A 16043-nucleotide genomic window follows, 5' to 3' on the forward strand; every position below is an offset into this window, starting at 1 on the left:
GCAGATGGGTCGGGATCCGCGGCGGCCTGGGACCTCCAGGGCTGACGCCCGGGCTCTTGGACGCTGCAGAGCGGTTGCCGGGCAACGGTGCCCTGGGCCCGTGCGTCGCTGGGCTCCCTCCGGCTCAGTCCCCGGGGGCCGCAGCTCCTGCTGAGTGAGACTTGGGGCGCCAAACGCATCACCCACCCCGGGCTTCGTGCCGAGTGGGTGCCTCGCCCAGCCGTACGCGCCCCTGGACCCTGCCCTCGGAGCAGAGGGTCGGCGTCTACCCTGGAAGCTCTCAGCTTTCCCTCTGAGTCCTCCTAACCTTGGGCAGTTAATGCACTTCACTGGGCCTCAGTTCCGTGGGGGTCTGAAATGTTAGAGCTGGGAAGAACCCTAGTTCATGTATTTAAGCCGCACACCCAACTCCTGTTTAATAGGTAAGGGTGCCTCGCATTTGCCACCCACGGGGTACCTGGAGATTTGCATTAACCCCAGGATTGCCCTCAGGGTTTGTATTATCATTTGCATGGGATGAATGAGGACTGAGGCTCAGAGAGGTTGTGCGTTTAGCTGAGGTCACACAGCTTGTAACTGGTGAACAAGTAAGCCGCAGCTTGTTTGTGGCAGATTGCAAATCCCCTGTTACAGGTGTATTATACGACTACTGAACCTAGTTGTCAATCAGAATCACCCGGAGAGTGTTTAATACAAGATACTTCTGGGTACTGTCCCAGGTTTACTGACCAAGGAGCTCTGGTGCTAAGGCTGAGGAATCTGTATATTTAACAAGTTTTTGGATGATTTCTGTGGTCCGTAGATGAATTTTTGGGAAACACTGGGTACGCCATGCACCTTTTCACTGAGAAACAACTGTGCGGTGATAAATCTAAGGTGCCGGAGAAGAGAAGTCACTGGTCCATGGCGCCATCAAATTCTAATCCCTCCTGCCAATCTGTAGTTCCTCTTCACTCCTCAGAAACAAGCCAGATTATATTTTAAACAGTTTGGACATTGAGATGCAGATTGTCCCACCTCTGGTTACACAGCCAGGTCCCAGCTTCTGGCTGAGCCAGTCTGTCGTGATCAGAGCTAAGCATTAGCACCTTCCTCCATCTCTGGAGGCCTGCGACTGCCCTCCTCCGGGTCTCCTTCCCACCAGGCTCAGAATCACAGGGGTTGATACTGGCTTTGGAGGAACATTTTGCAGAGTCGAGTCTGCCGTGGAGGGAGGCCTGGAAGCTTTCTGGAGGTTTCACCACAAATAGTGAAGTCCCTTGGCCTTAAGAGCAGTCAAGTGAAATCGTCCCGCTGTTATCATTCATGACATTTATAAACAGATTTGTCTTAAAAATAACCGCTTGGCTCTTAGTCCTAGAAGGCTAATGAACCTGACAAATTCTGTTTAGAGTTTCATTATTATTAATTGCCATCATTTATTCTGCCTTCCTCAGGGATTCTGGCTCACAATGGCTAATGAACAGGAGAAAGACTTGGAGAAATTTCTTAAAAATGTGGATGAAATCAGTAAGTACCAGTGAATCGTAAACAAATTAAATCCTACTTTAGAAAGGTGGAGCGACTAAAAAAGAAATGATTAAGTTTTTCCTGGGTTGCCTGACAGGTTTATTATGACTTAAGAAAAAATGTGATGGAAATTAAACAGAAAGGGTATTGAGAAAGAAGTAATGTTAGAGCCTGGAGGATTTTCTGGCTGTTCATTGGTATCAGAGAAGCTGTTAACATTCTGTGGGAATTCAGGCCGATAGCCATATTTTGCTTTTTCCATATTTTGTCCCCTTCATGTAGGATCAGGTCGCAAGGAGCTTCTGTTTCCCCATGGCCAATGAGCCTAGCTGTTTCCTCGAGATCACTCAGGTGCCCCGATGATCAGTCTGGGACCCCTCTTGTTTTTAGAGTAGAACTATTTGTGTTTTTGAGCCGCAGAGGCAAAATCAATGGCTTTCCCTTATGATTGGTGAAATTACATCGACGGCTGATGGTTAGCATATCCTGTCTTTCTCTAGGCAATGCCCTTCCCCAACTAAGGCAGTGGGATCTCAAAGAACATACTCTGATCCCACAGACCACATTCAAGAGATTCCACAGCAGTCAGTTCCTATTTACACTTCAGGGAACTTGTCTGAGGATAGAAATAAGCAAACAAACTTACAAATCCAATAGGAATGTGTTGAAATAAGCCAGAGAATCTGCTAGAAGCAGGTGCCAAAGAATAAAATAGTTTTAAAATAGTTTGGGTGACTTGACAAATGATATATTCATAATGTATTCTTTGTGTTTGTCATGGGCCTCTCCTCAGCCCATCCCTAGATGTCGTGCTGTGGACTTCTGGCCTTGGCCCGCTGCTCATCTTTCTCTTCAAGTGATGTAGAAACTCTCGGTGTTAACTACCCTGTTTGCTGATGGCCCTCACATCTCAATTGCAATCCCAGCTCTTGTTTCTGAGTCGACTGCCATATCCACTATATACCCCACAAACACTGCAAACTTCCAAAGTTGTTATACCTTCTCCCTCTGCCTTCCTCTCAAATAAAACCTGCTTCTCCTACCTTCACCTTCATTCTGGTCTCAGTAGGTGGCTCCACCACTCAGAAATTTACAAGTCACGTGAGACTCCTCCCATCTCTCAACCCTGAATCAGCCACCAAAGTTGGCTTCTTTCTCCAGCTCCATCCTCCCCAGCCCTCCCTTTGTTCTGGTTCTCTTACTCAGACTGTTTCAACAACCCTCTGATTGTTTTTCCTGCCTCCAGGCTTACACTCCCCACAGAGTAATGTATCTAAAATGCAAATCTGACCCAGACACTTCTCTGCTTGGATTCTCTCCACAGTCACAATACATTTCAAGTTCTCATCAGGACTTAAAGGCCTCCCATGACCTCTCCTTACCTCTGGTCTCCCAAACTCACGCTTGTGCAGCAACAAAATGCTTTCAGTTCTTTAAACATATCCTAAGGGTTTATACTCTGTGTGATGTCTTTGTCATTCCCTCTGCCTCCCCATCTTTCTTTACCTGGCTAACTTTCATTCATACTCAAAAGTTTCTTCAGATACTGCCAATAGATCTCTCTGTGATGATGAAACTGTTGTATAACCTGCCCTGTCCACTATGGTTACCAGAAGCCACATGTTCCTGGATTCTATACATTCATTTCTTGGGTTCTTGCTATGTACTGAGTATTGCAAATAACAGGAGAGTATAGTAACAATAAAAAAGAGTTACTTTCCTTTATGGTATCTGCCATTCAGTGGGGAAACAGACACTAAACAAGTAATTTCAAGTGTGATGTATGGTACAAAGAGAGAATTGCAAAGTGCAAGAGACTCTAACTCAGTTTAGGAAGGTGTAGTAATCTGTTCGGGCTGCCATGCAACATATATTTTTTTCCCCAAGTTCTGGAAGCTAAGAAGCCCAAGATCAATGTTCTCCTCAAATTACTGTCTACATTCAGTACAACTTATTTATTTTAAATACTAGTGGCCCAGTGCACAAATTCATGCACATTGAAAGGAAATTAATTAGAAGAAATATTTTAATATTGCTATTTGCCCTTTCTCTATAGTAGAAGTATCAGAGATGAAAGAAAATTAGTAAAATGTACATGAAAATAATCTATAAATTGATTAATAAATAAACAATAACAACATGATATAACAACAACAAAGACATGATATAAAAAGAACAAAAACATGATAAATTATAAAAACAACATTGATAAAATCAATGACTGATAAATTGATTAAACTTATTCTAACACTGAGGCCAGTATCAGACGGAGACAAATCAATTCTTGTAATCAGAACAACCTCTCTTCCACAGATCCTGTTAATACGTCAGCTTCAATTACGTTAGGTCACAATTTTTTTTAATTAAAACTTTATTGTTCAGATTATTACATTTGTTCCACTTTTTTCCCCCATAACTCCCCTCCACCCAGTTCCCACCCCATCCTCCCCCCTCACTCCCCACCCACTATCCTTATCCATAATCTCTTCCCACATCCCCCACATCCCCTTCCCCCCAAAGAATAGTCAGTCCATTCCCTTTCTATGTCCCTGATTCTATTATAATCACCAGTTCATTCTGTTCATCAGATTATTTATTCACTTGATTCTTAGATTCACTTGTTGATAGATGCATATTTGTTGTTCATAATTTGTATCTTTACCTTTTTCTTCTTCTTCCTCTTCTTAAAGGATACCTTTCAGCATTTCATATAATACCGGTTTGGTGGTGATGAATTCCTTTAGCTTTTCCTTATCTGTGAAGCTCTTTATCTGCCCTTCAATTCTGAATGATAGCTTTGCTGGTTAAGTAATCTTGGTTGTAGGTTCTTGGCATTTTTCTGTCATTATTTCTTCAAATAGGTTTTCAATATCTTGCTCTCTCTCTTCTTCTGGCACCCCTATAATTCAGATGTTGGTACGCTTGAAGCTGTCTGAGAGGCTCCTTACACTATCTCGTATTTTTGGATTCTTTTTTCATTTTGCTTTTCCGGTTGGGAGTTTTTTGCTTCTTCGTATTTCAAATCTTTGAATTGATTCTTGCGATCCTCTAGAGTCTAGACTGCTGTTGGGATTCTGTATAATATCCTCTATTTCAGTCAGTGTATGCTTACGTTCCAGTTGGTCCTTTATCATAACCTCGAGGGTCTGACTAGATTTCTTGAGGATCTCACTACATTAATCGGCGGTCTCACCAGTCTTTTTGAGGGTCTTACTAAATTTATTGGCGGCTTCTAGAAAGTTCTTGAAAAACCTTAAAAGTGTGGTTTTGAACTCTATATCCAGTAGTTTGCTTTCCTCCATTTCTGTCATTTGTGTCCTGTTTCTTTGTCTCCACATTTTTTATGCTTCCCTTGTTGATAAAGTGGTTTTCTGTGCTGTGTCCTCTAGGGCCCAGTGGTTCAGCCTCCCCAATTACCTAAGGAGGACACTCTTGGTGCACCCCCTTGTGGGCTTTGTGCACAGTCTTGTTGTAGTTAAGCCTTGAGAGCTGCAAACTGGATTGTCCCACTCTGACCACTGGGCACAATGGTTCCTGGCTCTCTAGGGAGGTGCTAATCTAGCCTCTGCCTGAGACTATCCAGCAAAAGCCTCCTGCAGGGCTTGGGCAGGGCAGGTCCCACGGGATCAACAGGGCAGGGCTAGCAGTTATGGCTTCCCTCAGAGGCCCCGCTTTCTCAGTGTCCCGGCAATCATTGCAAGGACCTCCAAGAGAAAGCTGCCCTCAAGTTCCGACCCATGCCAGACAGTCCCGCTTCTCCCGTATGAGTCTGGGTCCCCAGAGACTCGCCCGGAACTGGAGCTCAGAGCCTGAGACTCCCTCCCGATTGAAAAAGACAACTGTGCCCTCCACCACCAGCCCACTCTACGTGGACCTCTGTACCTTAGTATTTTACTTCCACACCGCCCCTCTGAGTCTCAGTATGCTTTTCTCTTTCCTTCTAGTTGTAGAATTTCCACTCAGCCAGCCTTCCTGTGGTTCTGGATGATGTCTGTTCCAGCTTTTAGTTGTATTTTTGAAGTGGTTGTGTGAGGCAGCAAACTCTGGTATTTACCTATGCTGCCATCTTGGTTTCCCCTAGGCAGGTCACAATTTTTTTATAATAAATCTAGTACCATTACAAAGACCCATTTACTATTAAGATTTCTCAGTAGCATGATGATTGCACCTACTTTCAATTCTAATTTATGACATGGCATTCCCAAAGGAGTAATACTTTTAAGAAATTTGATGGGAAATTTTTCTTTTTTGGCATCATCCATTGAACCTAGTATTATTGTTGATTACACTGTCCTCTCCGAGTCTTAATGCAATATCCATTCCCCAGCCTTTTTCATCATGTGGGAAAAGAATAGGATATATCATTGCATCTAATGTAGGAAACAGGACACTGATTTGTTTCATTTTAGTGGCATTCAGATTATTGGGATCTGGTTTACAATGAATGAGCAAGTCCCTTTCAATAGAAGGTCCTTCATCTTCCTTTCTGAATATGATGGTCTTCCAGATCAACTCTCTTATCATATGTGTCTTCTCCCTCACCACAGTGTAGGAACGGAGACAGCCAGGGATTTAAACAACTTCTCACTCAGAAGCGGTTCTGAGTTTACTGCCAGTGAAGAATGACCAAACGCCTTTTTTTGAAATTCACTCCTTTGAATCTTGCTCGTGATGGCTTAGGGTAGTGGTCAGCAAAGTCATTAGTCAGCCGAGCCTAATATCATCAGTAAATGCAGGGAGAACAAAGGGTAAAATATTTAACTGCAGCAGTGTTTGACTATATTCTGCGCAGGGAGAAAACCTGAAGTCATTTTCAAGGTCCACCATTTCTTACTTCTTTTCAGTCGGGTCAAATTTTTAAGCTTTCTAAATCTCTGTTTTCTGGCTAATGAGTAGAAAATAGGATTCCACTGAGTCTCCTATGTACCTACTCCAGGACTTCTGTGAGGAATTAAATGAGATGAGGCATGGGAAAACACTTTACAGACATTTGGTTACAGTGTAGTGTTCCCACCTGAGGCTAGTCATTGCTAGGGAGAAGAAGCCAGGTGTTGCTACTTGATGTCATTACCCAGACAGTATGACACTTAGCATATTAGCCTCTTACATAGATAGTATTTTTATTGATTTCAGAGAGGAAAGGATAGAGAGCTAGAAACATCAATGATGAGAGAGAATCATTGATTGGCTGCTTTCTGCACATGCCCCCACCTCCCCCCCTTCTGGGATCAAGCCCGCAACCCAGGCCTGTGCCCTGACTGGAACAGAAACCTCCTGGTTCGTAGGTAGATGCTCAACCATGAGCCACACCCACTGGGTTACATTTAGTACAATTTAGGTCAAAATCCTAAAAGTGTTTTGTTTAGAATTTAGCAAGCTGATTCCAGAGTTCATGTGGAAGATCAAAGAGCTAAGAATAATCAAGAAATAAATAAAAATATAATCAAGACAATTTTGCAGAAAAATTAGAAGGTGGGATAACTCTTGTTACCAGGTGGTCAAGATTTATTATAAGGCAACTAGAGGCCTGGTACATAAAATTCATGCACTCGGGGAGGGGGGTCCCCCAGCCTGGCCTGTGTCCTCTTACAGTGTGGGAGCCCTGTGATTGATCACCCCAGAGAGGTAGGCCCCACCCACCCATCCGGGGCTCTCAATGGATTTCCCCAAAGACGTAGGCTGGAGCCGGGGGTCCTACGTCCACAGCACACGCGAGGGACTGTGGAAAGCCTGGCGGAAGCTGCTCAGAGCCATCTTGTGATGGCATCACATGTGAGGGCATGATGACTACTTAGCCTTTTATTAGTAAGGATAGTAATTATGCATGGAAGTTTGGTGCTGGAAAAGGTGAGTAATCCAGTAGAGTGGAATGAAGAGCCTAGATCAGATTCATATATGTAACAGGGGTGACGCAGCACATCAGTGGGGAAGGTGGCAACCTTTTAACAAATAGTGCTGGTGCCCTACACAAAGTCAACTCCAGATGGTTTAAATACCTTAATGAGAAAAACAAAACTTAAAACTTTTAGAAGACAATGCAAGATAGTACATTTATAACCTTAAAATACACAAAATATTCTCGTCAATACTCTTTTGAAAAACAGATGAAAACACAAAGCACACCCAAGGACAAAATGTTCACAACTACCTATAATTAGTTCAGAATATATAAGAAATCATAATAAGAAAAAGACAACCCAATAGAAAATTGGCCAAGAATAGGAGCAGGCAGTGTTAGGGTTTTGGCCAGCGACACAGCCTGTGAAAAAATTCACAACTGAAAGAACAGAAATAGAGAGGAGGTTTATTTTGCTCTTTCTGAAGGGAAAGGGCCAGTGCATTGCTAATCAATACAGGGGCCTGCTCTTTTAAAGGGTAATGGCTGCTGTTGCTAGGTGACAAGGAAGGGAGAGGAATTGGAGGCTGAGAGGGAAGTTGCTGTCCTAGGGAGGTGTCTTATCAGTACTTTTTTCAAGCTGTAAAACAGGGGTCCTCAAACTACGGCCCACGGGCCACATGCAGCCCACTGAAAACATTTATCCGGCCCGCCTGGTGTTTTTGCCGCCACTGTGTGCATAGGAATTTGTTCATAGTTTTTTTTTAAACTACAGTCCGGCCCTCCAATGGTCTGAGGGACAGTGAACTGGCCCCCTGTTTAAAAAGTTTGAGGACCCCTGCCATAAAACATGCTTAGAGCAAAAGTTATGAAGAGTTCAAAAGAGGCTTTTTTGAAGAGGAGGGGGAAAGAGAACTTTCTACTAATTATTCCTGAGTTGTAAAAACAGCAGGGAGGAGGGGTATGCAAGAATATAGCCTTGAGCCCTAGCTAGTTTGGCTCCAAATAGAGCCAGGGCTTGTGGACTGAAGGGTTCCAGGTTCGATTTCAATCAAGGGCACACGCCTAGGTTGCAGGCTTCATCCCCAGTAGGGGATGTGCAGGAGGCAGCCGATCGATGATTCTCTCTCATCATTGATGTTTCTATCTCTCTCTCCCTCTCCCTTCTTCTCTAAAGTTCAATAAAAATATATTTTTTTTAAAAAAATAATATAGCCTGGAGAGTAACTCGTCTTGCAGTTTGAACAGAGGGGCTATTTGAACCACAGGAGCTAGCAGTCTTGGGGCTTAATTACCAGGTGCTTCTCATAAATTGTGAAAGGCCACAGCAAAGAATAAGAAGGCCTTCTTTTTCTATCCTAATAGACAGTTCATAGAAAAGGAAATCCAAATGGCTTACAAACTAACAAAAAGATTCCCAATCCCAATCATATCCAGGAAAATGCGAATGAAAATATTATAGAGATGTCCTCATCCATGAGCATGGTGCAATTTAAAAGTTTGACAATGGCAAGTGTGAGAAAGGAAGTAGAACCATATATAAAGACTTGTGTAGACTGCTTGTAGGAGTAACAATTGATACAGCAATATCCTGAAAAATATCTTGCATATGTGCACAAGGGAATATGTACACAGATGATCGTTCAATTTAGCATTTCTGTAATAAAAAAATTAAAATTGCAAAACACCTGGATGTCTATCAATAAGAGAATGGATTAACTATGGTTTATACCAGCGGTTCTCAACCTATGGGTCGTGACCCCTTTGGGGGTCGAACGACCCTTTCCCAGGGGTAGCCTAAGACCATCGAAAAACACATATATAATTACATATTGTTTTTGTGATTAATCACTATGCTTTATGTTCAATTTGTAACAATGAAATTGGGGGTCACCACAACATGAGGAACTGTATTAAAGGGTCGCAGCATTAGGAAGGTTGAGAACTACTGGTTTATACAGTGATTTAAATGAATCAACTGGAACTATTTGTAGGTTGCAGAAGAATGCACATTTTATGAAACCATTTAATTAAGATGATTAAATACACATACATATGTAACAGTGAAAAATGCTCAGTCTCTGATTCTGTCTAAATTCTAGCCAGCATTGTTCCCATAGCCTTCAGGCAAATAGCTCCTGGTATAGATATGCTATTCATTAGAGGAATTCTGCTTGAGCCTAGAGTTTTTGGAAGAACAGCCCCTTGCCATGAGGTACCTCTCCTGAAGAGGTGGGGAAATATGTACAAAATAATGTCTGTTTATCAAAGATTTGCAGGAACCTCGAGACTGGACCCAGATCATCAGGGGAACTGAGAGATTTAGAGATTTTGTGCTCTTCCTCAGATCCCTGTGGTACCCAGATGTCTGGGGTCAGGATTGTCGATCACTGTTTACCCCTCCCATTCCCCCCCCCCCGCCACCTTGATATAAAAGCACCCTGAACTTCAGGCTTGGGGAAGATGGATTTGAGGAACCTGTAAGGACCCCATATTCTCAATTGGGCATCTTCTCTGTCAATAAACCTTTCCTTACTCCAAACTCTGACGTTTTGAATACTGGCCTTTTAAAGTGTCAGGCTGTGGGAACCACAGGAGTCCCGGATGGTCAAGGCTAATTAGAGTGTGGAGGCCTTGTTGATAGTACGCCGGACAGTTAAGGCCATTCTGAACATGGGAATCTTAATCAGAAATGTCCAAGGACTACATAGCTGCAAGGCCACGGCAATCTCATGGTGGGTTGTGCCCTTCTATAGACAAACCATTAATGTCATTGTTGGTAACTAGCCTTCTTTGTCTAAGGAGTATATACGTGTTATTGACCAGCCAGTGAGCTAGAGAGAGGAGAGAGGCAGCAGGCACAGAGGTGCTGTTGCAATGTAAGACTAAGAGCTCATGGACAGCTCAGAGATAGCTACCATGTGAAGCCAGGATAGGCAGGGGAAACAGGAGAAGCTGCTGAGTCAGAGAGACTGGAGAGCTCGGGCAGAGAGCTCAGCTGCTGCTACCATGTGAGGTGGTGAGTTTAGAGGCAGCGTGCGGCTGCTCAGATAACACCTAAGGGTACAGCTATTACTGTGTGGGAAAGATATGTGTTTACCAGCTGGTGTGCAGCTGCTTATATGGGATTGCTGTGAAGGACTGTGTTGTCTGATGGCTATATGGCCACTGGCTTCTGCAACAAAGACTCATTCTTATATACCCACAACTTCTCATGACTTCTCCATCTAAGACCTGATGTCCAAGAAGGTCCAGTCCTAGGCAGAGGGGTTTGGACCCAACAGTTAGTACAATGGGCAGGGTTTGAGAAGGAACCTGCCCTGGTACTTGGCATAGTCGAGGAGAATTCAGAAGAATATATGGACTCAGAGCAACTCAGAGCAGCAGTGCTGTGCAGTGCTCTTCTGTCTCTGACACAGGCAGAGGAACTAGAAGCACATACACTCTAATCGATCATGAAAATGGTCACTAGTTCCTCTCTTCCCATCTCTTGCATCTGGGTTGGCCATGTGACCTGCTTTGGCTAAAAGGATCTTGGTAAACATGACACAAGCAGAAGCTTGAAAAATAGGTGTGCAGTAGGGCTTGCTCTCATGCCACTCTTAGAAACCCATGCCGGGAGATGAGAGACACTTTCCCTAGTTGCCCCCATTGTTCCACCTAGCAGCCAGCCAACATTCAGAAGAGAGCCACTTGGATGACTGACAGCTGGCCATGAACATGGATGAGCCCAGCGGAAATCAGAAGAACTGGCCTGTTAAACCTAGCCCAAATTGCTGACTTAGAGAATTGTGAACCAAATAAAGCTAAATAAATGGTAGTTTGTTTTAAGCACCAAGTTTTTGGGTGGCGTGTTATGCAACAAAAGCTAAATGATACAAAATACTAAACATTAAAACAAGCTGAAAAGGGATACTTATTAACTTACAGATGGTGTGGGAACAAAAAAATGTCAGTTATGTTACTCTTTATTTGTTTGAAATATTTAACAACTAAAAAAGGTAAAAAATTACCTTGAAAAGTCTTTGGAAAGTGAAGAAATAAGAACAGGAAAATGCCTTTGGAGAGACTGAGAGTGTATAAAAACCAATGGGAAGAAGCTGGTAGAATGGGAGAGGTTGAAAATATTGAGGAGAGGGCATTATTAATTGGTGATGCAAGGTTATTGATTATGCAAAACAGAATGGTGGTATGGTCAGCACAGGAAGAGAGATTAGCTTCATTAGCAGGAGGGATACTCTTTCTGTGCAGTGGGAAGGAGGGCGGGTGTGGATGTGGGCACTCTAGTGGGAAGGAGAATGGATGGTGGTCCAGTTGAGTTAGACCACCTCCCCCAGGCATCCATCTGTCTTTCTCTATCAGTACTCAGCATCCCTGATACAGGCTCAGAGAATTGAAGAGTTGGATTCATTTAGAGTTGGAGTTTTGCCTGGCAGGTGGGGTGGAGGCCAAGTGATGGACCATGGAACCTAAGCTGGGTGGGCAGTAAAGTGAAGACAGATAAGGGTAGGATTAAGGGCTATTGTTTAGTAATGTTAGAGCTGCCTTTACCTATTTGTCTCCCACACAAGATTGTGAGCTCTTTAAAAATAAGGATCTTTTTTAATCATTAGTGTTATCTGTAGCATTCTGCATAATATCTAACTCATAATAAGCTCTCCATAAATTGTTGAATTAAATAAGTGCCTAAAATTCTGTTCCTTGAAAGTCATGATTAAATTCACCTGCACCTTTTCCCAAGCAAAACAAATCCTGTTCTTAGGGGTGCTTTTTAATTGGTTCTAATAGCTCTAATTTTCGTTTTCTATTTAGAACCTTCTTTAAGAAATGGGTAGATGTTGGTTAAAGGGTATATTCTTCCAGTTGTAAGATGAATATGTTCTGGAGACATAATGTACAGCATGGTGACTATAGTTAACAATGCTGTATTATATAGTTGAAAGTTACTAAGAGAATAGATCCCAAATGTTCTCACAACACACAAAAAAAGTAATTATATGAGGAGATGGATGCGCTAGTATTAACTAAGTTTTTGGTAGGAATCATTTCACAACATGTATCAAATCATCATGTGTACAGCTTTATATGTCAACTAGAGGCCCAGTGCACAAAATTCATGCCTGGGTAGGGTACCTAGGCCTGGCCGGCAATCAGGGCCGATCAGGTTCCCCGCCTCCCTGCCTCCTCCTCCCCTCGCCACCTGCGTGCCACCACTCCTGGTCACCTGCCATGCTCCACACCGCCCCCTGGTGGTCAGTGCACATCATAGCAAGCAATTGAACTCCCGTTCTGGTGGAACTCCCAAGGGGACACTGCATATTAGCCTTATATATAGATAGATTAGAGGCCCGGTGTATGAATTTGTGCACGGGTCGGGTCCCTTGGCCTGGCCGGCAATCAGGGCCGATCAGGGCTGGCCAGCCAGGGGGAGGGACCTTGGGAGGTTGGTTGGCCGAGGGAAGTTGGCTGTGGGAGCACACTGACTACCAGGGTGCAGCTCCTGCATTGAGCATCTGCCCCCTGGTGGTCAGTGTGCATCATAGCGACCAGTCGACTGGTTGTAATGGTTGCTTAGGATTTTATATATATATACACACTAGAAGCCGGTTGCACGAAGATTTGCACAATAGGCCTTCCTTCCCCTGGCTGCCGGCACTGGTTTTCCTCCGGCACCCAGGACCCAGGCCTTTGGTCCAGCCACAGCAGAGAAGCCAAGCCTCTTCAGTCTTCAGTCTTCACTCCACCCTGAGCCTTCATTCTTTGCGCCATGCCTGTGTATGCAAATTAACTGCCATCTTTGTTGGGTTAATTTGCATAGTTGCTCTGATTGGCTGGTGGGTGTAGTGGAGTGACACCAATTTGCATGTTTCTCTTTTATTAGTGTAGATTAGTGTAGATTGTATCTCAATAAAGCTGGAAAAATAAGAGTTCTCCCTATGCCTGCTCCACACTGTGCTTTCTAGTGAACAGTCTTTCCTATTGAAGACCTAGTTTGAATGATTCACATCTGACTTGTTCTCTAGCCAGTTTAATCCAGGAGATGAATTCTGAAGACCCAGGTGTGCAAGAGAAAGCAATCCTCAAGACAGAAAGGAGGCTACTGGTCACAGAGGAAGACCAAGATGAGGACGGATGCAGGACCACCTTGAACAAGACCACGATCAGCCCTCCACAAGCTCCTGGGAAGGTTGCCTTTTTCGGTTGGAACTTATATACCTAGGCACAGTGAAGGGTCTGTGCTGAGGCAGAGCAGGGGGTAGTTTAATCTCAAATTGTCTGCTGAGGCTGACAGTTTGTTTTTTTTTTCAGATTCACTAGATGTATTTTCCATAAGGAAGTATAAACCCTGATTTTTTTTTCCCTTGCTCCCTCTGGTCATCTTTAAACAGTCCTTTGGGTTTGTTAAAGGGAATGACCCTAGTCTCCACGTGTAATTGCATACAGTGAAGCCTTGACTTATGAGTGTCCAGACTAACGAGTTTTTTGGGATACGCCGATTTTTTGCTTTGAGTTGCGAGCTAAAATTCGGGTTACGAGCCAGCTTCAGATACCCCACTGCTAGTTGGCGCAGCGAGCATCACAGTGAACACCACAACATCAGCCCAGCATCACGTGTCTCACTCGTTCACTTTTTGATTTGACATACAAGTAATTTGAGTTACGAGCTCGGTCACAGAACGAATTAAACTTGTAAGTCAAGGCCCCACTGTACTTATTAGTCAGCACTGTTTCTGAAATTTGTTTCTTTACTTTTATGATAACCTGTGGCCTGCAGAACGCAGATGAAATGAATGCAGGTAAGGGCTGCATCTCTCTTCCCAATGTGTATGACTTATTTAGGATCAGTGTTTACTGACTGCAGCTTCCAGACCCTTAAATTATAGCCTCTGGGTTTACAAACAACCCATGAGCAAAAACCTACTGGTCACCCAGTTCTGTGGCTGGTGGTCAGAGGGAACAGCTTGGAGGCTTCTCTCTTTTCTCCGCCCAATCTTTTGTGTGAACTGAATTCAGCTGTTCTGTATCTTCCAGTTTACACTCAGCTGCTCAAGGGATCAGATCGTTTTTGTTGCTCAGCTCAGAAGCTCATTATGCTAAATAGAACAAAAAAGTCAGGCTTCAGAGAAACACTCTTTTTAAAGACATAATTCAAATTTGAAGCATAGACATAGCCATCATGTATAATAATACATGACACAGATTACCATGTCAAATTAAGACGATTTCATTTTAGTTATGTGTGTGTGCATGTGTGTGTGTGCCTACATGTGTATGCATGAGAGTGTGGCCCTAACGCCTTAAAGTAGCTTCCTTCAAATGTGAGATAAGGAACTGATTATAGTATTGGCTTTTTCTTTTTAATATTTGAAATTACTCTGCTGTCAGAGGCCTTCTTGGCATCTGTGGAGAAGGATGCAAAGGAACGAGCCAAGAGAAGAAAGGAAAACAGAGCCTTAGCGGATGGTAATTGTCAGCCTTCGCTTTGCCATAGCTGGAATGACTTGTGCTAGAACCAGTCTATCTGCTGATGTTTGAGGACATCAGGACTCCCAGTGGGTGGGTTCAGGTGGACCTCGGCAGAGGGACCTGACCAGGCAGGAGCCATTGATAGCCTGTCTCCTGACCCTGATGCAGCGAACAGGGAGCAGGACATAGCTGTCGGTCAGCCTCCACAGTCCAATCTGTTTGCTAAGCATGTGGGCGCACTTGGCCGGTCAGATTGAGCAGTGCTAAATGGCACTGGGAACATAGGGAGGCATGGGAGTGAGGTACACTGGCTGGCCTGAGGCATAGATGAAGAGGTAAAAAAGAAAAATGAAACTAGAAAACAAAGGTATGAGAAGGGAGAGGGGAAATGAAAAGAAAGACAAGTTGTGTGTGGGGGGAGCACACATGACAGAATGCTTTCAGCGTTGACTTTATACCACCCAGTGGCACATGAGCTGCAGACTGAATGATAGCATATTCGCTGGAAAATTCGCGGTTTGATCCTTTTTATGACATCGGGTGTGTAGACTTGGTCTTTGTGGCAAGCTTGGAATGGTTCTCAGCCTGGAGACAGGAACATTTACTTTTTCTGATAAGCTACTTAGAAGATTTGGGGTGACTTTGGAGAAATAAATCCTTAAAGAACCCAATCCTGAACTATCTGCAGAGAGACACGAGTGACAGGTCCCCGTTGATGCATATAAGCTGTGCCCTTCAGAGTGCAGTCAGAAATCAGGGGAATAAAATCTGAAAGCATTTTGCAGCGTGTAGTGAGCTTACTTGTATGACTTGTTCTCATAGCCCTCAAAGGAAAAGGGAATGAGGCATTTGTCAGAGGCGATTACGAGACGGCCATCCTCTGCTACAGTGAGGGTTTGGAGAAGCTGAAGGACATGAAGGTGCTGTACACCAACCGAGCCCAGGTCAGTGAGCCAAGCGGGTCCATGGGGTTTTCTCAGCAACAGGGTCGAGAGCCTTGTGAAATCTGAGAAAAATTAGCCTGGATGGTATCCATGACAACTGGCTCTTTTTGGGGTATGGGAGATGCTGACTTGTATGGAGCATTTGCCAATTTCCATGGTGTAAATACTCTCACTGTGGTCCAATTTCAAGCTACCACTTGAAATCATTGGAGGAGGGCTTTGGAAGAGCCCTCTGTAATCAATTCTGTCCATATAAGTCAACTCTAGTGCATCGCTGGTGGTAACCA

General features: G+C 43.9%; 1 protein-coding gene across 1 annotated transcript in view; it reads left to right on the plus strand.

Annotated features, from left to right (window-relative positions):
• Window positions 1-1451: 1451 nt before the first annotated feature.
• Window positions 1452-16043, plus strand: part of TTC12 (tetratricopeptide repeat domain 12) — a 49265-nt gene continuing 34673 nt past the window's right edge. The window contains exons 1-5 of the mRNA XM_006773518.2: window positions 1452-1509; window positions 13369-13532; window positions 14121-14142; window positions 14732-14809; window positions 15635-15756. Of these exons, the coding sequence (XP_006773581.1) occupies window positions 1452-1509; window positions 13369-13532; window positions 14121-14142; window positions 14732-14809; window positions 15635-15756 (444 nt within the window). The remainder of the gene's footprint in view (window positions 1510-13368; window positions 13533-14120; window positions 14143-14731; window positions 14810-15634; window positions 15757-16043) is intronic.

This window comes from Myotis davidii, unplaced genomic scaffold (genome assembly GCF_000327345.1).
Source record: "Myotis davidii unplaced genomic scaffold, ASM32734v1 scaffold1025, whole genome shotgun sequence".
NCBI lineage: Eukaryota > Metazoa > Chordata > Mammalia > Chiroptera > Vespertilionidae > Myotis > Myotis davidii.